A 21,653-nucleotide genomic window follows, 5' to 3' on the forward strand; every position below is an offset into this window, starting at 1 on the left:
CCCAAAGGAGATTGTCCATGATGGTCCTCACCTGGCACAGGTCCTCTGGGGAAGGGCTAATGTCCGCCGGGTCCCTCTCCGGTCCAATGATCGCAGAGCGCAGGCCGAGATAACTGCCCAGATGCAGGGACATGCTCGGGGACTCCTTCGCAGGCGGAGGGGATAAGGCGTGGAGGAAGCTAGCATCCGAAGGGGGGATAAGAGCCCTCAAACGAGCTTCCGCTACCAAAAACTGTCGGGCCCTGGCAAGAAAAGCCTCCCTAAGGCTGTCGCTGATGGCTCTCTCCCACAGGCCCCTCAGCTTAAGGAAGGCTAGGAGCCTGTCCACAAACTCGGTGGAGTCAGCGAGGGGGGGTGAGGGCGAGTGTGCTGGGTCCATGTTGGCTTGATCGTTCTGTTATGGTATGGACAGATAGGACCCAAACGCAGCGCTCAAGATAGACAGGTTTTATTGAGGGAAAAAAGGGGTTGAGGGACTGGAGTTGAGGGAGAGGTGGATGCCGGGGAAACACAGGCACGGGGAACCGAGGAGACTGAGACCAGAGAGCCGGGGGACACTGGAGCCGAGGAAGAGAGGAGGCACGGGAGAACTGGGAGGACGCCGTGGGGGGAGTCCAAAGGGAGAGGGCAGGTGAGCGAGCCCAGCCGACTTGGCAGAGGATGAAGGTGAGTGAACTTGGGGAGAGACAGACAGACAAACAGGATTAGTGACTGAGGAAAAAACAAGGACAGGGAAACAGATCACGCAGGTTAAATAAGGGCTCGAAGGATCAAGAGGCACCGGGTTAGGAGCTGCAACGATCAAGCAGGGGTTAACTGGAGAACCGGGGTAGAAGTACTGGCAGAGATGGAGTTGATTGCTGGCAGGTGTGGCAGGCAGAGGAGGTGGCTGACGAGGTGCAGGTGCGGGTCGTTGGCTGGGCTCAGGAGCAGAGGGAGAGAGAGAGAAGGAGCACACACACAGGGAGGCAGGCAGAAAACCAGGGAAAAAACAGAATCGCATACAAAAAGAGAGAAAACCAGGACACTCACCGTCAGCCCGGCTGCCACCACAACAGATTCTTTTTAACTTACCGTATGCTACGTAACTTTGGTAACTTTGGTAAGTAATATTATTTAATGTACGTTACTTACATAGCTTATTTAACAGATGTACTTATTTTAACCCTAACCATGATCTTTTCTTAAACCTAACCAAACTGTGACCATTTCACTTAATGTTAATCACATATTTTATTTTGAAAGTCTAACCTGAAGTTGCGTGTTTAATATTGCTAACTTGACCGGACATTGCAAATTTGTAATTGCTAACTTGACCGCGGGGCCCTAGATGTCTAAAAACCACGCTGAAGGTGTGCCCAGTACCTGTCTTTGCCACTCCTAAGAATATACTGTAAGTCAGTTCCCCTCTCCCCATTAGAAATACCATGTTGCCTGTTGTGGATAGAGAGATACGAAGAGAAAAGTTAGATGAGTTAGATGGGGACTTTTGTTTGAGTCGCACACCGTAGGCTACAACCTACAGGAGGTTAACTCCGACTTTCGTTCATTATGAAAAGATGAATGCGTGTTTGTTTGCTTGCCAAACTTGTGGTGGTAACATAATAATTTACGTCCTGCTGGCTGACATCATGTTAATTATTAATGTTGGCTGTAAACAGATTACATGTTTTATTGTTGATCATGTAACGTTACAGTTTTATTTAACATTAGTTAACCTTACACTGGGTTTGAGAGTCTGGGGGTGTGTTGACTTACAGTAGTTAATAGGCTGTCATTTATTGCATTGCACATTACATGGTTGTGCTCTATAAGTGAAAAACAGGTTACAGTTACAGAATTCCTTATAACTATGCAGTTTTATAAGCAGCCAGGATTGAACGCAGCAGGTGATACAACATTCAACCGCAAGAGACTTGAGACTTGACTCAGACTCTAGCTCAGAGACTTGTGAGCATCTCTGCCACCAGCATAACTGCCGCCACTGATATAAATGTCTATATGTTCAGTAATCAACTGCCAAAGTTTAGTAAAGTTCCAAAAACAGAAGATTCCTCATCTTTTGAAGAGATTTTCACTGACCACATCCAGACGAAGTTGCCTAGCTTACTTCAGAGAGCCTGGGCATGACAATATTGATAAGGGTAGTTTGTTGTAAACTGATTTCAGTGACCAAAGGTGCATGTGTGCACAGGTTGCTGTTAAAACCTGAATCTACTGGTACATCAAAGCTCAAATGTCCATCAATCTGAATACATGTTACTGAAATTTCTTTGGAATTGTAACTCATTTACAGTAAATGAATGCAATGGAGTTATTTGAATAGAAAGGATCGTATCCTTTGGATTTGGATTCATTAAGTTGTGTTGAAATATTGGTTACATTCAACACTTCATATCTGCAAGGCAGCTTCTACGACTGCGTTGACTAATGGTGCCATTAGGTGTTATGGGAAGCTATAACTGTGTGTCATTGGTATACCAGTGAATCTTTATGCATGTAAATGGAGAATGAAATGGGGCCGAAAAATTAACCCTGCGGGACCCCCAAAATAATGGTCTTCTATGGATAAATTGCCTATGGTGACTGAAAATGCCTTATCAGATGCCTTATAAGTTTTAAACCATTGAAAACCCCAGCTCATCACAGTTATTTACAGTAAGACATCTGGGATGTATCTTTTTAGTGCTAAAGTTAAACAGTCACAAAAATATGTCATTTATTAATCAGTTATGCTGAGTAGAGTATAATAGATCTATGCTGAATTTTGTTTTCTTGTATACAAAACAAAATACAACCAATTTGAATACTGAGAATTATGAAATTGAAAAATGAGTTAAAAAAACAGATAGAGTAGGAGGAGATTATGAGGGGGGGGAAAAAAGGAGATAGCAAAGTAAAGGGGTGAAAGACGCTCAGAGAGAGACAGAGATAGAAGGAGAGATGTGGATAAAGCCAGAAGGTGGAGGAGGAGAAGAGACGAGTTAAGTTGGTCATTAGTGATGCGGCGTGTTGAGCCCACTCTTACATGCGTTCCACAAGGTTAACGATAAGAGCCCCTCAGTAGCTGAAATGCTCAAGTAGCTTTTATCGTATCATAATAATGAATCAAAGATAAAATAAAATAAATGAACTCCAAAAGGCAAGCAAGTAAAATAAAATGTATGTGCAGGCAGCAACCCAAACAGAAAGAGAGAGAGAGAAATTGTGGAAAGAGAGAAGAAGGGAAAAAAAGAATAAAAATCTTGCTCTCTTTCAGCTAATATCTTCTTATGTCATCTGGTTGAAAAATATTTGCCTGCAGGTCAGGGCTCCCCCTGTTAGAAAAAGGCTTCTTAAAACGCTTCACGGCTCTCTGCTACATTAAATATCTGGTCTCTGCATCCCATTTACTGCTGGTAGCTATTATGGGAGAGAGAGAAAGACAGAGAGGGAGAAAGAAAGAGATAAAAAAGGAGGGGTTAGGGAAGCAAGTGAGGTTGACAGAGCTAGATGAAATAAGAGTATAAGAAAAAATGGAGACTTGAAGGGATGGGGAGACAACAAGAAAGAGGGATGTCTGAAACAAAAAAAAAGAAAACAGGAATTCGTTACAGTAAAGATGAGCAGAGGCTGATTATTTAAAACACAATTTTAAGAATCAGAGAAAGAAAGGGTAATAGGATGACAAAGCCTCTGTTGATTTGTTTTCTATTTATGCTTGTTTATGATTTTTTTGTATATCTTCTTTTTAATGCTGTACACAGTATGTCTTACATCAGTGTGTGTATGTGTTTGTGTGTGTGTGTTCAGTGCCCTTGGCAAGAGCAGGAGATCTGGTCATTCAGAATGGACAGTAGTTAGCCACCCACCGGAGCAAGCTGTTACCACTTCCTTTTCCCTTTTCCTCCTCCTGTCCTTCCCCTTTTCCACCTTTGCTCACTCTTTCCATTTATTATTCACTGTACTCTTTCATTTTATTTTACATGAAGACAATACAGTTAATAAAGACTGATGGACAAATGAGCATTTAGAGAATAAATGATAAACATGCTTGAAAACCACAACTCTAGTATCCTTTAAGTCACTAAAATGCATAAAGCACTTGAAAGTTGTAACCAAGGGCATAGGATTGGGGGGAGGGGTGGGTTTAGGGTAGGAGTATACTGGGCCCTCATGGGAGGAGGGCCCACAGAGATACTACAATGAATAGGCATGGATGTGGGGATGAGCCTATCGAGAATGCCTATAACACAGGGTCCAGAATTTTGTGCTATGCCCCTGGCTGTAATAAAAGTGACATGTGTCATGTACATTTCTTGGCCCCTTCTTTGTTGTGCAAACATTTATGCATTTGTTTTCAGGATAACTCCAGTTTAAGACCAGTGGAGTTTGATAGAAAAAACATGCAATCAGTGAAGTTTCGGTGTTGGAGTGGGAAAGACAATTCCGCTGTTGTAGACGAGTCTTTAGAAGGTTATGTTTTGTTGCTCTATGCTGAGGGACAGTCACCTTGTTTAAATTTCCCTCCTGTGCTCCTGACCTTGTACGGACCGTCCCAGTTGCTATCAATCATGTTTGATGTTTTTGTCCTCTAGGTTGACTGTTTGAACATGAATGGATGAGCGAGTTTGGTGTGGAGAACATGACTGAGTCCTGACCCCAACCCGACAGAACACCTTTGGGATAAATTAGAGAAATTCCCTTGAACACACTCCTAAACCTTGTGGAAAGGTTCCCTTCCCAGAACAGTTGAAGCTGTAATAGCTGCAAAGGATGGGCCAACTCCATATTAAACCCTAAAGGTAGGTGACCCAAAATGTTTGGCAATATAGTGTATATAAGTAGAGTGTTGAGGGAAACTAGCATTTTGCTCTGCAAACTGATCTTATAAATGATGTGTTTATTGTTGGTACCACACGCATATTGGAAAACAACACAGTGTGTATAAAGATCAGAGACAAAAGACAGGTGTCAAAACTGGAAGCCTGGTTTTAATTGATATTGCTCTACTGTAATAATCCTGAAAGGCATAGTCTGGAGTAACACATGTAATGTTTCAACCCATAGTAGTTTAAGTTACAGAATCATAGGTCTCTCTTTTTGCATTGAACAATATATACAATGTGAAATAAATACATTTACACAAATGGACATTATTGTTGGAGCACACTTGTATGATACACGTCACAAAAATATACAGATTATTGTTTTTTTTTCATTTACTGATGTGAAGCACATCTAAAATCTACAGACATGTTTTAATTACACTACAGGGTCTTCTCTCGTACACAACTCTTCTCCAGCTCATTAAATTTCCTTTGTATCCAAATGTGTCATCTTTCTCTCTCCCTTGAATATTTTCTTCACATTTGCAAATTCAGACTGCAGGGTTAACTGCAGCACAAGTGGCAGTTACATTTGGGGATTAAATACAACTAAATGACTACACACTGTAGAGCTGTAAATAGACACAGTTTGGCCTTAGCAGATTTCAGGGGCAACCATTGTTGTCTAAGTAACCTTCTGTCCCAGCTAAATTATTGTTATACAGAGTATTCGCAGCTAAAGGATCTGAGTTCCAGATGAGGGCAACAACATGGTGGCCAAAGTGCAACCAGGTTAAACTCTTTTTATCAGTGGCTCTGCAAAAACCCAGACAGTCCTTCCAACGCTCCTCACAGAAAATACCAGTTTGGTTTGTTGTCATTTATACGGTTTTAACACTAATTTCAGGATAATTTTTATAGCTACACAACAGCATTTGGGTGTGTAACCCAACAAAAACAAGTGCAAATCTTGTCTCGTCATTGTACAGTCATTAAAATATTGCTTTTTAACTAAAAAAGCAAGTTGTGTCAAAACCTGTGAAAGCATCACACAATCTCCCTCCAGATTTTAACTGGTAGATTTGTTCTCTTTTAGCCATCTGAAGTACAAAAACAACAGCAGCAGCAGCAGACCTGCTTTTATTCGGTGATCAAGATGGCAGCATTTTTGGCAGGACCCAACTCACCATCTTTTTCAGAGAATTACTTGAATTTGACATTTAACTCAATTTTAAACCATGGCGATTCAACTCAGGGAGATGTGTAACATCTTTCATTGTGTTGAATTGTTCAGAAGTACACAGCATTGGTTTGACAACTGACAAATAAATAAAAAAACTAACAGAAGAGAAACAATAGTAAGAAAAGAGCACCTTTCTTTCATATGTTCTTTGTAGACTCATGTACAGCAGACAAGAAATACCATCCTCGGTGTGAGACGGTGTTTGAAGTTACAATCAAAATAGGAAATTCAACTCATCAGGGGCTTCACCTACAAATATCTCTTATGCATCTGTGAAATAATTTGTATGTATATTTTCTCTTTAAAAACATTATATATTAATGTTTAAGACCTTTGAATTTATGCTATTTGTAGCGCAGAATCTATAAATCTATAAATGTGTATAAAGAAGTACAATGAGTATAATAACAACTTCATTAGAGGACGTTGAGACTTGACCTTGTGGTTCTTAATTCTGGGGCCAAACCAGAAACATGTCCCACAGTATAATGAGTGCAGGAGAAACAGCATTTGCAAACTTAACATGTCAAGCTTTTTCTTCAACATTTCCCATTAACCCACAAAAACCTTTAGTCCTAACTGTCACCTGTCTGATCACTTTTTACTTTGTAAAGCAAGATATTTTCCAGGAAATGAGCTGAAAAACAGGACACAACAATGGGGAGGCGAGGGAGTTTTTCATCTTCATATTTTCTCTTTTTGACTGCTGAAACAGTAAAGATAATGACTGAGCCGATCTGTGTGGAAGGCAGTTATGTACAGCGGATTTATCAAAAAAAGAGTCACCTAAAGTTCTGACTTACTCAAATGTCCTTTTCATTTCATCGTTATTTAAACCTAAAGATATACAGTATATTGTTTATTCTATAGGAAAGTTACACAAATGATCCCTTTTTAAATACTTGTATGGTGTTTCTTCATTTAGATACTAAATATTTTAATTATTTATGTATAGTTTGGTAAAGATGAATACTGTAATTTTGATCTTGGTGTTTCTAGTTAAGTTTCTAGAAGAAGAGCCTTATATCCAGTCCGGTTCCTTGGGAGAGAATCCTGCACCCAGACCCCGAGCGGACTGATCCGACAGACAGACAACATGGCCTCTACTCTACTCTGTGTTGTCTAAAGAAGAAGCACACGGCACAAGAACGGGAATCACCACAAGAAAAAGTACACAGCAACTCCTTTAGAGGACTCAACAGAGGAGGAAAGGATCAAACAGAAAAAGGACTTTTAAACAAAAACAGAGAAAACAAACAAAGAAACAGGTTTTTTTTTCTTGACAGAAAAAAAAAAACAGTGAAACATGAAACACACATCGAGGCTGAACTACATTTTTTTTTCTTCTTTTTTTTCTCGATTTTGTTTCCAATAAAATGTCTTATGTTAGAATTATAATCTGTATAATTTACAATATACAATGTTTAAGAAGGCTGAGAAAATACCTCTTACTAATAATACTGATGTTGATACAGAGCGTGTGATGTTAGAGATCAGCTACACTTCAACTGCAGCACTCCTCAGCTATGACAAGTTGCCATTTTTTATTAGATTACACCGTCTAGATTACACATTATGGCATTTTTATTCGGGCTTAGAAATTACATAAACAATGATATAAAAAAATCCCTCGACTGCCTTCACCTGTTAAAGCTGTGATCGTTCAACTGTACAGTATGCAATTTTGCTATAACAATGAAATGAATGTTCCTTCACTTGACTGTAAGATGTCAGACAGGTTCCTGTAAGCTCAGCTTTCCATTTCTTGCCCCGAAACACTCCAATTTAATTAAACAGGCAACTTTTAGATGTTGTCACTACAACAAAATCAGCACGTAAAGTCCTTGTGGTTATGGGTTTAATTAATTTAGGTATATTTTCAAAACTGCTATTTGATGAGACCTCTGTATGTCCACTTAAAATGCAGGTTTCATTGTAGATTTTAAGTACAACACAAATTGGTAGACAGAAACTACAAAACAAAGGCATGAATATTAGAAAAACATCTTGTAATGGTTATACATTTTTATCAATTTAGATTTTATTATTTTTATTGGAAGCGCTGTTCATTTTTACCATTACAACCATTTCCTTTAAAATTGATAACAAGAGGTGGAAGAGTGAGCTAGCGTGAAACTGTCAGTGTTGTGCTTTTTTTATGGGGATGTTTTGTTTTTGCATTTAGTACCATTTCCCTCAGCACAGATCCAGATTAATTCAGGTTATTCTGATGGTCCCCGCACTCGACCACACGGCTGAAAAAACATACACCTCAAGCACAAAAACTGTGGATTAAACAGTGGATTTTAAACAAAGAACTCTCTCCTGTGCCAGCAAAAAGAGCCTGGTCACAAGAATGGTGCAAACATCAGAATCATGTGATAATTGCAAACTGTAAGTTGGATCTTTTAGTTTTTAGCTGCTTGTGTTACATCTTCAACCCTCACAACAACCATTCTTCACACAGCTTTTATGTGACATTAATATCTCATCCTCACATTTCTGGTCCATATTGGTTCCTGCCTAATTGTCTATAACAAAGGAAATATTGACTGTTATCTAATAGCTTATGGCAAGTTACACAGAGAGAAGGAGAAGCTACAAACTCTCCTCAAATCCCCATCCTCTCTCTCTCTCCCAAATTTAAGACTGGCACATTAATGTTAATATTGCAGACTTAGTCCATATGCACAAACCCCTCCTTTAAAAACCACTATTGCTCAGAGTTTTCTAAGATAAACGCTGATTTGTTAATACATTATTACTTGTTATATTTATATATATATGATAATCGCTGAAAGTGGTCAAGCTGATAGAAAAAAGGAAAGACATATTGATTGATTCAGTTTTAAGAAGACAATATTAATAACAAAAACAAAGCCGTGTTATATGTCATATACAGGATGACAGTTATTTACAACCCTAATACTGGTATCATTGCTAAGATTATTTTCAAGATAGAAATCAAGAATAAAATAAGGAGTTTGAAAGCAACAATAGTTGTTCTTCAGTCAGTTTTGTCAGCACACCTTTCCTTCTGGTTTGTATTGCGTTGAGTGACTGAAGCTCCCTCATCATCCCTCAATGAATCACAAAAACATCTCTGTACTGACGCAAGAGATGAGCTGGAATTTGTGAATGCAACGACGCAAGGAGGGTAGTACTGACGTGACACTTTGCAGTTTTGGGAGTTTGGGTTATTGAGCGGGGCTGGACTATCCATAATGGCACATTGACAGACTGAAACGTCTACTGACTTGTGTGTGGAGAGCAACAAACCTGGCCACTAAGCGGCTGGAAATGTTTCAAACAGATGTCCAATCACAAGCCGAATGTTTGACAGGATAAGTAGCGTCACGGAGACTGTGGACTGAGCTTACATCTACCAGCTGGCCAAGCAGGAACCATTCTTGATATATCAAGTCTTATTAGAGTCAAATTTTACTTATAAACTCTGTCAATCAATCACATCTCAAGTACTTTGAATATTTGAAAGCATTTTCAGCCACATCAAGTGTGCAAACACTAATGCTATGGTAATACTGACAGGTTTGGGAGGCCATGGTCACTGATCCTCAATAAATGCAACAAATAGTAAAGTTGTAATTGAAGTCGGGGAGTCATGGGAAACCAGGAGCTGAATTTAGGGAGAACCAGAAAGTGTTTACAGCAGTGCTTTCCAATCCAGGTACTTGTACTCTTGAGCCCTGCTGGTTTTCATAATCACCACAAATGAATTTAAATAACAGAAAACCAGCAGTACTCTTGAGGCCCAGCATTGAAAACCACTGGTAGATCAAACCAGAAACAGTTTTGGGTTATGACAGTAAAGTTTGCTGGCATCCTCTGAATGGATGAGCTCCATTCTTTGGCAGGGCAAATCTCCTCTTCTTTTCTTTCTGTCCATCCATCCAAATTTCATAGTACATGTAATTTGTCAACAGATGTCATTAATACTTCTTTAGTGTTCATTTTTTTCTCCACTCGTTTTCTTCTTGAACACTTAAAAAATCTCTGTTGGGGGAAATAGGGAGGGAAAAGGAGACACGAGTGCAGTCTTACAGTCTCTCAGGACTAAAATGAAGAGTTTTCAGTTTCTTTTAAATGTGTCCTCATTTAAGCGTTTGTCATTAATAACACCTTAATCGTTATTAAATGCGTAAGAGTTTTGCCATCGTCAGTGTTCGGACCACTGTGGTAACAGTTAGGTGATTGTTAATAGTTTGAAAAGGAAATATCATCTTCCCTTTGTAATAGGGGGGTCATGTCAGTCTATCAGCATCTTCCCCAAAACAAAAGGTCAAGTGAGCACCCTTTTGTCAAAGACGGTGGAGGTTTAGGGTTCAGGTAAGAGGTTTAGGTTACTTGCTTATTCATATGGGGATGTGTCAGCAGACATACTTCAGGGACATATTTCTGTGTGTGCGTGTGTGTAAGAGTGTGTGTGTGTAAAAGAGCAAGAGGTCATTCAAAGTGAGAGTTTGAGTTGAAGCTCAAGTGGTTCAGAGCGGTGTCTAGCTGTCCTTCTATCAATTCCCCCGTCCTCAGACCTTGGCTTCCAGCAGCTCCAGGAAGAGTTTGTGCATTGGGACTTTGCCGTCCTGCTTGATGCTGTAGAAGTGCTGCACAGCCTTGGTGGAGGTCTGACGGAGCAAGGGGAGGGTCATGAGCAGCTTGCCCGCCCGGCGGGGATCCTCCTGGTGCTGGGCAGCCTCGTAGTCCTGCAGGGCCTCGTGGAGCACATCTTGGAGCTTCTGCACTGCATCCACATCTTCAATGTGCATTGAGTCTGGAGAGAGAAGGAAAGGAAATACATGACTAAAATTCAAATGTGAATAAAAAAAAATTGATTTCCACATCCAATGTTGTCCACAGATCTAAATCTTGACATTACATTTATATTATTATATGCTTCATATACATCTTATATGCAACATATCAATAAAAGAAAAATAGGGGGTTATGGGTTGATTTTTTGGCATCAGACTCCTAGCGTGTAGTGAACTCTTCGACTGACTGAAATGCGTATTTTTCTGCGTTTCCAGCAATAGAGGCAGGCAAGTTTTTCAGTGTAGAAAGCTCTCACTGCTCTCTCAGATAATGTTTATAACAGTATGTGTCTTTGTCAGTCCCTTTCCCCACCTCTGTCTGTTGTGTTATTGCTCAGTGCTGCAAAGGGGACAGGTACTAAAGATTCAATCCAAAATCCAAACAGACTCAGTCAGTGCAGGGAGGCTGCTGAAAGCCACAACTCAAGGGTGGAAATTCCAAGTGAAATGTGATTGTGACGTGCAAAATACTTCTCTACATTTGCATCTGCACATATACCAGTGAAACCAGAGAATTATGCTAATAATCTACTATAATTATTATTATTAATATCATATTTTATATTCAACACCAGTAAATTATAACACTGCTTTGTAATGTAGTTTTCAAACCCACATTTTCTAGCTAAAGCTAAATCCGGGAATGGGGCTTTAAATTCAGGGGCTGTCTTTAAAGAGTGGATCTGTGGGTGTGATGAATGGACAGACAAAGAGATGAGTGGGCGGAGAAAAAAAGAGATAGACTTGTAGAATGATGGAGAGATGCAGGAACACCTGAGAGAGAGAGAGAGAGAGTGTGTGTGTGTGTGTGTGTGTGTGCAAGTATTTCGCTACACACATCTGTAATCTCTCTTTGAGCTGGCATGCAAGGTGTGTTTCAGCATATGTGGCAGTAGAGGCTGAGAATGTCCCTCAATGATAATGCTCCATATTGCCCCTTAGGGAGGCAAAGTCTTAATGTGAGCTGGCCTTTAGCTCCCAACCTCCGATCAATGTCTCCGATCAATGACTACATGCATGTTAAATAATAATCACAAGGCAACTATTGATAGGCCACTACACCATACACCTGATCTGCAAAGGAGATGAGACCTATGAGTGCACAGTATGTATACAGATTAATTTTTTAAAAATATTTCATAAATAAAAAGACAGACAGACAAACACACACACACACACACACACACACAAACTTCATGGAGCTTTCAAAAAAAACCTTTACATTTTACTATCTTCACTATATCTTTTGGGGGTGGTTGTGTATTTGATAGCAACATGTCAAACGACAGAGGTGTAAAGACTAAGCAGCACAAATTCCTCTGCGTTTGAAAGGTTGGATGTTTCTGTGGGAAAGTGCTGATGTGTCTGAGCGTTACTGTGTGTGTCTGTTGAATGGACCCGAGTGATTCAATTATAGAATATTAAATGTGATCCTATTTTGTGAGGGGTTATTGTCTGCCTTTTTGTCAGCCTTTATCATAGGATACTGACTTGTGATACATCCAATACTTTTCACAGTATACTTCTTTCACAAACACACGCTCACACCATCCAGATGCACAGAGGTTGAATACAAGCACATGTACATACTAACAAACTTCTGCAAAGAAAATGTGAACTTAGAAAAACAGAAATTTAATGGCAAGTAAAACATAAAAATTATTCTGCGCAGACAAAATAAATTCAACATAAAATGTTGTGAAAACAGAGACATACACATTGATGTACACACTTACACAGTGTTGGATCTATAGAGCGTAATGCATGTATCAGTATGCAGGTCCAGACTAGTCAGTGGGTTGGATTCTATACAGATCAATAGAAAACTCAGCTTCTATCGGTTCTCAAATGTTCTACTTTTTCCAGGTTTAAATAAGAGTGGGTGATCCACTCATCTGGATTTATTTTCATACTTTGCTGCTTAATGATGTTTTGCTCAGTGGAAAGCAGCATGGAGGGGGAAAACATATCTTAGTGAGTTGGATTATTATTTACATTTTTGTTCATACAAAAACCTAAAACACAATGTACATACAATATAAACTTCTGTTTTGCAGACCTCTGTTTTGCAAGTTGTTGTTGTTTTGCTCATATTTCTAAAATGTTCTTTCATTATTTTCAATGACAACATTTTCAGCACATATATATAATTAATATATATATATATATATATATATATATATATTTAACTGCCACTTATGCAATGTCTCCTGTTCAATGATATCTAATATAAACTTTGTACAGTGTTCACTATTCTCTATTACTCATAATAAACGTATTGAATGTACTAATAAATGAGTTTTACTGTCTATCACAATTAAAAAAAACTTTCTAACAGTCCGGCATATTTGAGAAAAAGAGTGTGTGTATTTGTGTGTGTGTGTGTTGGCGTATGTGTATTGATGGTGGCAGAATCCTCTTCTCCTCTTTATTTTTTGTTTGCTAATAAGTAATTACGTGATGCACAGCTTATAATGTCCATAAGTTAAAATTAAGTTTAATGAGTTTCACATTGTTTTTGATTAATCTTGTGTGTTTAGTATTTAGAATGGTAGACATGGCTGCTGCCTGTGCTGTGACCCGCAGTACACTCACAAGTAAAACAGCAGACGTTAATGAGCACGAGCACATAAGGCTGTTAAAACACACATGTTAACATAGAACTCACAATGCACACACGCACATAAATGAACGCACGGACGTACACACGTGCCTCCTGTTTCCCATGGCTAGTTTAGCTGTCTTTACATGTGGGGCACGTTTGCTAACATTTCTTAAGGCTGGGCTTCATTAATGCAGACGATTAGCATCCTGTGAATTAATTAGTGTCAATGCCCTTCAAAATGCTAATGCTAGCATTCTGTTGTCTTGAAGAGCAGTTAGAAAGTCTGGAGCAATGATGCAAAATTCTTTTTGGGTGTCAGCTGTTCTGATGTCAATCAGTTAAAAGGATGACTATTTCAAATGAGTTTTGTCAACAGTGGGGTCAGCTTCTGATAGATAATTACTCTCTGAATTTATCTGGATATTCTTTCAATTGAATGTGCTGGCAAGACATTTCATCTCCACAAAATGTTAGCAACTGCAATTTATAACTGCAGAATAAAATATATATATTCTAGTTTGACATTTAGTCAGTTAGTCATCTACCTTTCCAGCACATCATATGTCTTAAGCCTGACAGTAATATAATAATGTACAGCAACACCACCACTAACTGACCAGAGAGTTGGATCTAGAGCTTAAATGATTGAATGATGATGTTGTTTTATCAATTATTCAATCTACAGAAAATCAGCTGGCAACCATTTTGATAACTGATTAATTTTTTAAATTTTTTTCTCTGTTTTATATCTTTACAGAATAAACATCTTTGATTTTTATTTGTTGATCAGCCAAAACAAGCAATGTGAAGATGTCACATTGGTATTCTTTGGGCATTTTCAAGTATTTTCTGACATTTAATGGACCGTAAGATTTACTGATTAATCAAGAAAACACTTGTTAGTTGGCCCTTCTGACACAGTGACAACAATAACTGAACATCATCAATTACAATGTTGTTTTGGATTGCAATAGCTTATACAGGTGCACCTAATACATCTGTGTATGTTACTTTTAAATTTGCTTGTTCATTTATGCTTTTGAAATATGATGCACCAAAGTTTAAGCTACTCTTTCTCTCGCTACCGGACCTGCCAACCCGTCCAGGCCAATAGAAATCTTAGAAGTAACAAAGGCTAAGGTAACACCTTTTTGCCAAGTAACTCATCTAAATCATCATCATGATCATCAACACGGTTGTCCAGCCAGCAGAACCAGCCAGCAACACACACACACACACACACACACACACACACACACACACACATATAGGCAGAGCCAAGAGATTGATTGTCACACATAGCCCACAGGAAAACATGTCAATATTTTCTGCATGTGCATGACAGTATGTACTGTATGTGTGTGAACAAACATTTTTCAGTGCTTCACATTTAAGAACACGCTAATCTCATATGTTTGAGTGTGTGTATGTATATGTCAGAGAGATAAAAGGGGCGTACTTGAGAAAAAGCTTGAGTGTATTTGTGTGTGTTTGTGTGTGTTGGCAAATGTGCGTGTATGTTGATAGTGGCAGAATCGGAACAAAAGGCCCCTCCCTCCCTATTCAAAGCTCTCCCATTGCATTCTCCCATTTAAACACATTGTATTGACAGCTCCCCCCTTGTAATTAAAGAGTACTGAAGAGCTGGCCAGCTTCCAAGACAAAGTTCAAAAGACGGGTCATGGGAGGAAGAAGGCGCGTGTGTGTGTATGTGCGTCTGTGAGAAAGCGTGTGTGTGTGCGTGCGTGTCAGTCAGCTGTCGATGCAGCTGGACACATCAGAGAGGGGGCTTTATCGACAGACTTTGGGTTCTAATGATTTCACCTTATTTAACAGGCATCTGAAGAGACGACTATGCTAATTGTAAAAAGAATCGCCACTTTGTTTGGGTATGGGAGGTGGGCTTCAGGTTGAAGATGCGTGTGTGTTTGTATGGTGGTTTTGGTCTGACTGTGCGACTATAAGAGCATAACGAGAAAACTGTGTGTGGCTTTAACAGTAAAAGTGGGAAGTTTGACAACTTCGTGTGTGTGTTTGGATGTGGAGTATTGAAATCCGTCCTTTGATGGTTCAGTTTAAATAAGTCCCGTGAGACTGGAGATTGCCAGGGTTAAGTCTTTCTCCACCAGTCGTGTGTTCACAAACACACAGACAGAAACAGTTGCAGACAAAAACATCAGCTGAGAGTGAAGAATTTCAAACCTGAGTTAGCCAAAGCAATAGCCTTGAGAGTGACAAATTCCTCCTTCTCTAGTTTCATAGTTTTGTATTTCTTGACCAGCTGAAGGATTGCATTGTTCAGGTCAAGAAGTCCAGCTAGCTTCGACTGGTCCTCGTCCATTATGTAGTCCTCAGCATACACCAACTAAAGAGAAGCACAGAGAAGTGGAAAGGTTGCAAATAAACCTGTGTGTCTCTTTATTTCATTAGAGCGAGAAGCAAACACAAAGCCAAAGACACTAACCTTATCTTCAAAGGACAGTGAGCGGTAGACAACACGTAGGATCAAGATCTCCATCCATGCACTCTGCAGTAGACTCATCTGGTCTGCCAAAGACAGCGTAGAGAAACCTGAGGATGGTTGAGACAGAGAAGATAAGCAAGAAAGAGGATTGTTAATTTTAAAAACAGTTGAGAGACAAATTAATAAAATAAATTTAATTTACATCACACATCACAAAGAACAATCTGGCCTCTTTACTTCTCCAAACTTTTTTGGAGAATTGAATGAGAATGAAAACTGGCCTGACTGCATAACAAAACAAAATGTTTTAAATATATATTTGACCACAAAAGTTGTTAAAAACATTTTAATGTTTCCTTAGATGTACACAAGTACATTTTTTTTTTCAAGTTATAAGTATCTAAACATGCAAAATAATGAAATCTGCTTAGCCTTCACTCACACCACAGTCATGTTGATGGTCTTCCTCTAAGAAGGCTCCCCCCAAATGTTTCATTAGATTGATTCCTGACATGTCAAATATACAAATAAAATGAGCCAAAAAAGTATCCTGTTGCTGAGGGCAACGCCGTGCAGTAGAAGGATAAGCACTCTGTTACGCTGTATGTGGGAAAAACAGGAAATACATGCTGGCTTGTTCTTTTAAAGATGTGTTTTTTTAAAACACGTTATTTGAAATTGACAACTTCAAATAACATTTGTGATATAGATGCTGTTTGTAAAAAACAGCCATGCTGGTAAAGTAAATTAATTGACATTTAAAAGTAAAACTAAGGAGAAACAAAGGAAATGAAGACAAGCTAGTGCGAGGGTCAAGATCAGCTGTCCCCCTTCCCTCCCTGCCCACCCTCCATCCATCCAGCTGACCGGAGTCCTCCTCCTCCTCCTCCTCCTCCTCTCTCCCCTGTGCCCAGGGCTATTCTCTGGGGAAAGGCAGGCCTTATCTCCCCCTGACACAACCTCCATGGATCAATGTTGGCCATCGCTGCTGCACCGCTCAAACACACACACTAATTGCTGCTATGGCCTCAAAACTCCTGCTTTCTCCAGTGTCAATCCATGTCTTTCTATTTGCCTACGTCTATATCTGTCTGTCTCTCCAATCGCAATCCAGGCCTTTCTATCTGTAAGCGTCTGTCTACAACTGACCATCTGTGTGTCTGATTCGGCCTTCACATTTTTCCCATCCATCTTGATACATCTCTGTCTGTATGTCCTGTCTGTCTGGGTCTCTCTATTTTGTACATTTTTGCTCGCTGCCTTTTGATTGTTTGGTCTGTTTTAGACTGTTCTTTACATTTTATACTCAATGTCTCTGTTTTTTGTACTATCATTTTGTTTGCAATATTTTTGCTTTTTCATTTCATATATTTGGATTACATTCTTACTTAAATGCACTGTTGCTTGTTGTCTCTCACTGTCTGTCTTTCTATTTCTGTCTGTCTATCTCTTTAATGGAACACCTGCCCACTCACACCTTTCCTCACAGCTGTCCTCTCCTCACACACCTGTCCATTCACACCTGCCTGTCTGCCTATGTGTGCATTTTTGTGTGTGTGCAAGCCTTCATAGGAAAGGCAAAGACAGTGGCCCATGTGAGCACACCTGTCAGACCTCACTGCAGCCCTCCAATGTGTATGTGTGTGTGTGTGTGTTTGAGAGGAACATCCTGCCAGGAGAAGCAGGCAGATGAGAAGGAAGATATTTCTACAACAACATCTGCTGCAATGTGCCTCCTCGTGAGATGGTAGATGCGTGACAGTGTGTGCGCATTGGTCTGTTTATGTGTATGTGCATGTGTGTTTGGGGCTCTTATCTCACAGTGCGTTGATGGGTAATGGCAGGCGTCTCATTATGTCCAGGTTGCAGGCTATTGTTGTTTGTAATGTGCTCTAATTCATTCTATCTACAACTGTTAACATCTCCAACACACACACACACAGTATCACATATGCATAGACATAAATGCATAGAAACACACTGGAAGGAATCCAAAAGTGTATGATTGATACACCACACACACACACACACACACACACACACACGCACACAGACGCACAGCACAGTGAAGGGAGCAGTATCGTTGCCAACTGGCAGTGTCTTCTTCTACTTAATGAAATCATCAGAAGGGATTAGAGGTGAATTTCTTAAGGGGGTCTTCATTCACACAGACACACAGACACACACACACACACACACACACACACGTACATACACATACACATACACACATATCTCAGATGTCTTTAGGGGGTCTTTAAGACTTCACCACTCATCGTGGGCAGGGGAAATAAGCATGGGCATGACTAAATTTAACACACACTTATTGGATCTGTTCAAACCCCGGGGTCAAGTGAAGAGAAGAAAGCACGAGTGAGGGGTTAATATCATTTAATGGTGTCACTGGTTGTGTGTTTTAACTTGTCTCTGCGTGTGTGTTTCCAGCGCTCTGGAATTGGAAGCAGTGCGGAGGGTTCAATCAATTCAGACACATCCCTCTGGCGGAATTTGATCCAGGGCACACATGGCTCAAGAAGTGGGCGCACACACACACACACACACACACACACACACACACACACACACACACACACACACACACACACACACACACACACACACACACACACACACACACATTTCATGGACAGCACACACACATACACAATACACACACTTGCATATGTACATATTGTTCATGCAGGTATATAGTGTTTAGTGTATGTAGTGTTTTATAGTGTTAGATATAGAAACACGTTTGCTCTCTTATACAGGCAAACACACAGTTGTAGGTTTATGCATGTGCATGCAGACTAATAGAGGAACACAAACTGAAAATGCATACAGGCAGGAACACACACACACACACACACAACCATGCATACACAGTCATCCAGAACACATCTGCATGACTAGCTATATATTAATAATAGGGTTTGCACATACCTCCCATAAAACACATCTCCCTCCTAATTACACGCAACAAGCACACACATGCACAAACACACACACACACACACACAAAGGAAACACCAATAATTAAAACCCCTGTGATTAATTTATTGAGCTGGCTTTTCTTATTGAGGTACATCAGTGATTTTTATCAGGATGTGGTTTGTGTGTGTGTGTGTGTTTGTGTGTGTAAATGAGTGTGAAAGCAGTTTGTGTGCTTTTGTGAGTATATTTATGCTTATGTTGTGTATTTGGACCTAAAATACATAAATGTAGTGTGAGTGTGCTGGCTTGTTGTTTTATTAGCATGTTTGTATTTCTTATATATGCATACATTCCCATACATGTTTCTGTGAAACTCTGCCTGTGCGTCTCTATCTGTGTGTTTATGTGTGCGCCTCTCCGACCCCCTCCCCTCCCTACCCGCCTGTCTGCGCTGTTCAGCCATCCAATGCCTCTTATCTGTCTGATTAATAGGCGGCCAGCTTCAGGACAAATTAATTAACAGATAACGCCATCTCTCCCTTCTTCCCTTCCTCCCCTACCTCTCATGCAAGCGATCGATACAGCAGAAGAAAAGAAACATCAATGGGAATTTAGTGCTGATGATGGAGAGAGAGAGAGGTATTGATGGAGAGGGAAAGAGAGCACGAGAAAGAGTAAGATGGAGGAGAGAAGAAAGTAAAAGGTGGAGAAGTGTTAGAAGGAGAGATGGTGGTGGTGCTGGGAGGGGTGGAGACCTTTCTTTCATACCTGTGATTTCACTTGACAAAAGAAGGTTCCTTATTTGGCTCTAATTACGTTTCCTTTCTGCCCATTGTTGATAAGGCATCTCATGCTGTGTGTGGGAGTGTGTTTGTGTCTGTGTTTGTGTCTGTGTTTGTGTATGTGTGGATGCCGTTAACTCGTGTGCTGTTTGCTGTGGTGATGGTGGGCTGAGCTGAATGTACAGTAGTGTACAAGGAAATAAAGTTCAAAGCTTTGATAAACATAGTAACATAAATTTTAAAGAGGAGAAAATTGCTATAGGACATGACCTGCAAGTTGAGCCATGTGTTTTTTTTTTCTTTATCAGTGTTAACTAAACACCAAGTATGGTATACTGTATATTCTAAACATTTGGTGCAGGGAAGTCTTCATTCACTGTCTACGTGAAATGTCCAAACCCAAATATTTTCTAGCGTAATTCAAATGAGGCCAAGAGAGAGTCTCTGCAGCCTCTTATCATCTGTCTGTCACCGCTCCTCTTCTGTGCTCACCTTTTCTCTAATGTGACTATGTGGCCCTGAAACCATGTCCCCTAAAATTGACTGTCATGCACAACAAATTTGCAACAGACACTTTAAAGCAATGTAATGCTGCCTAGATACATCGTTTATTCACATAATGAGAAAACATTTAATGAACAAATCTACAGAGCAGCAAAATGTTCATGATGTCAGCTGGGATTGGGTCCAGCCCCCTGTGACCCCATACGCAGGATAATCGGTTGATGATGAATAAGTGAGTGAGTTAAGGTGGCTCAGGACACAAACCTGCTAATTTAGTAGCATAAAAACTTAATTTTTAGGAGACACTGTGGATATTAATTTTGTTTTTAATAAACACACTAGTGTACATAATGACTGAGATGAGGTAAGGAGTTCATGATGTCAAGTTAATGACATAATGATCTATTTGGTTGGATGTGTGTGTGTGTCCTGTTATTTGGGTGTGTCCGCTAAAACAGTTTGTAACTATGAAGGTGTGTGTAGGTGTGTGTGTGTGTGCATGTGCCATATATTGGTCTGACAGAAAGAGGCTGCAGCGCAGTCATGCAGACTTAACCTCTACTGCTTGCTCTCGCACTCTCTTTCTTTTTCGCTTCCCTTTGCTCTGTCAGGCACACACATAAAGACAAACACACACACAAACACACGTCGATTCCCCAGCCACCCTGCGGCCTGTTTGTCTGCCAAATGAGTCCTGACTGCACGTTTACACCCGAGACCGCACAACAGTCTGGCACAGACACACACATAGGATAGCCCTCTCTCATGCCCCAGTTGCTACACAGACACACGTGAACACACATATCCGGGAGGCCTATATTTGTTTTCTTGTGGTTACAGGGCAAATGGGAACCAGTGAGAGCCGATTGTGATGCTTATGAGTACATGTGCACTTGTGTTTTACAGATTGTGGCATTTGTGAAGCTATTTGTGTGTGCATGTGAGTCTGTGAATGTTTGTATGATAGTGCCTATGTACATCTGCAACAACTGATGCATCAAAGAAGGCTATTCTCTGTGTGTGTGTGTGTGTGTGTGTGTGTGTGTGTGTGTGTGTGTGTGAGAGGATTAATGTGATAGGTGTGAAAACTGGTTGCAATGCTGATCTGGTACCAGTTACTAACACATGACTAGTCTTTACATTATGTCACTGCAGTGGAAAACAAGACTTTCTGCATATATTTGGGTGTTATTTTAGAACCACCTGGAAGTCTGTTTTTAAAAGGAGTCCACAAGTAAAACTGAGAGTAAGTGAAAGCAAAGTACATCTGATATAATTAAATGACAGGTGTCAGCCTCTACATAGAATATGATTTGATATTGGAAGACTCTCTGACAGTATTTTCTTACAATCAGGCTCAGGGTCAGCTTTAGCGAGGCCACAATCATAATTTCAAGACAGCCATCTCATACTTTTCTTCAACAGCAAATACAAAAATGTGTGAGAGAGTGTGTCCAGGTGAGAATATGTGTGTACAAGGC

At 40.0% G+C, this 21,653-nt stretch overlaps 1 protein-coding gene and 1 long non-coding RNA gene across 4 annotated transcripts in view; one reads left to right on the plus strand and one right to left on the minus strand.

Moving 5' to 3' along the window:
- The first annotated feature begins 1,005 nt into the window (after window positions 1–1,005).
- Window positions 1,006–7,112, plus strand: LOC119890676. The gene is made up of 3 exons (XR_005442274.1): window positions 1,006–1,093; window positions 4,578–4,784; window positions 7,051–7,112. It is a non-coding gene; the product is annotated as an uncharacterized LOC119890676 (long non-coding RNA).
- The window catches only part of esrrga (estrogen-related receptor gamma a), a 69,393-nt gene continuing 52,693 nt past the window's right edge, over window positions 4,954–21,653 (minus strand). For 2 of the 3 annotated variants that reach the window (XM_038702037.1, XM_038702038.1), the window contains exons 6-8: window positions 15,950–16,056; window positions 15,688–15,850; window positions 10,596–10,840 (exon numbers count right to left, since the gene is read on the minus strand). In XM_038702037.1, coding sequence (XP_038557965.1) covers window positions 10,596–10,840; window positions 15,688–15,850; window positions 15,950–16,056 — 515 coding nt within the window. Of the gene's footprint in view, window positions 10,841–15,687; window positions 15,851–15,949; window positions 16,057–21,653 lie in introns of all 3 variants that reach the window. The other variant, XM_038702039.1, reaches the window with a different exon arrangement.

Source organism: Micropterus salmoides, unplaced genomic scaffold (assembly GCF_014851395.1).
Source record: "Micropterus salmoides isolate LMB-PRFRI ecotype aquatic unplaced genomic scaffold, ASM1485139v1 Ms_hic_scaffold_6, whole genome shotgun sequence".
Taxonomy (NCBI): Eukaryota; Metazoa; Chordata; class Actinopteri; order Centrarchiformes; family Centrarchidae; genus Micropterus; species Micropterus salmoides.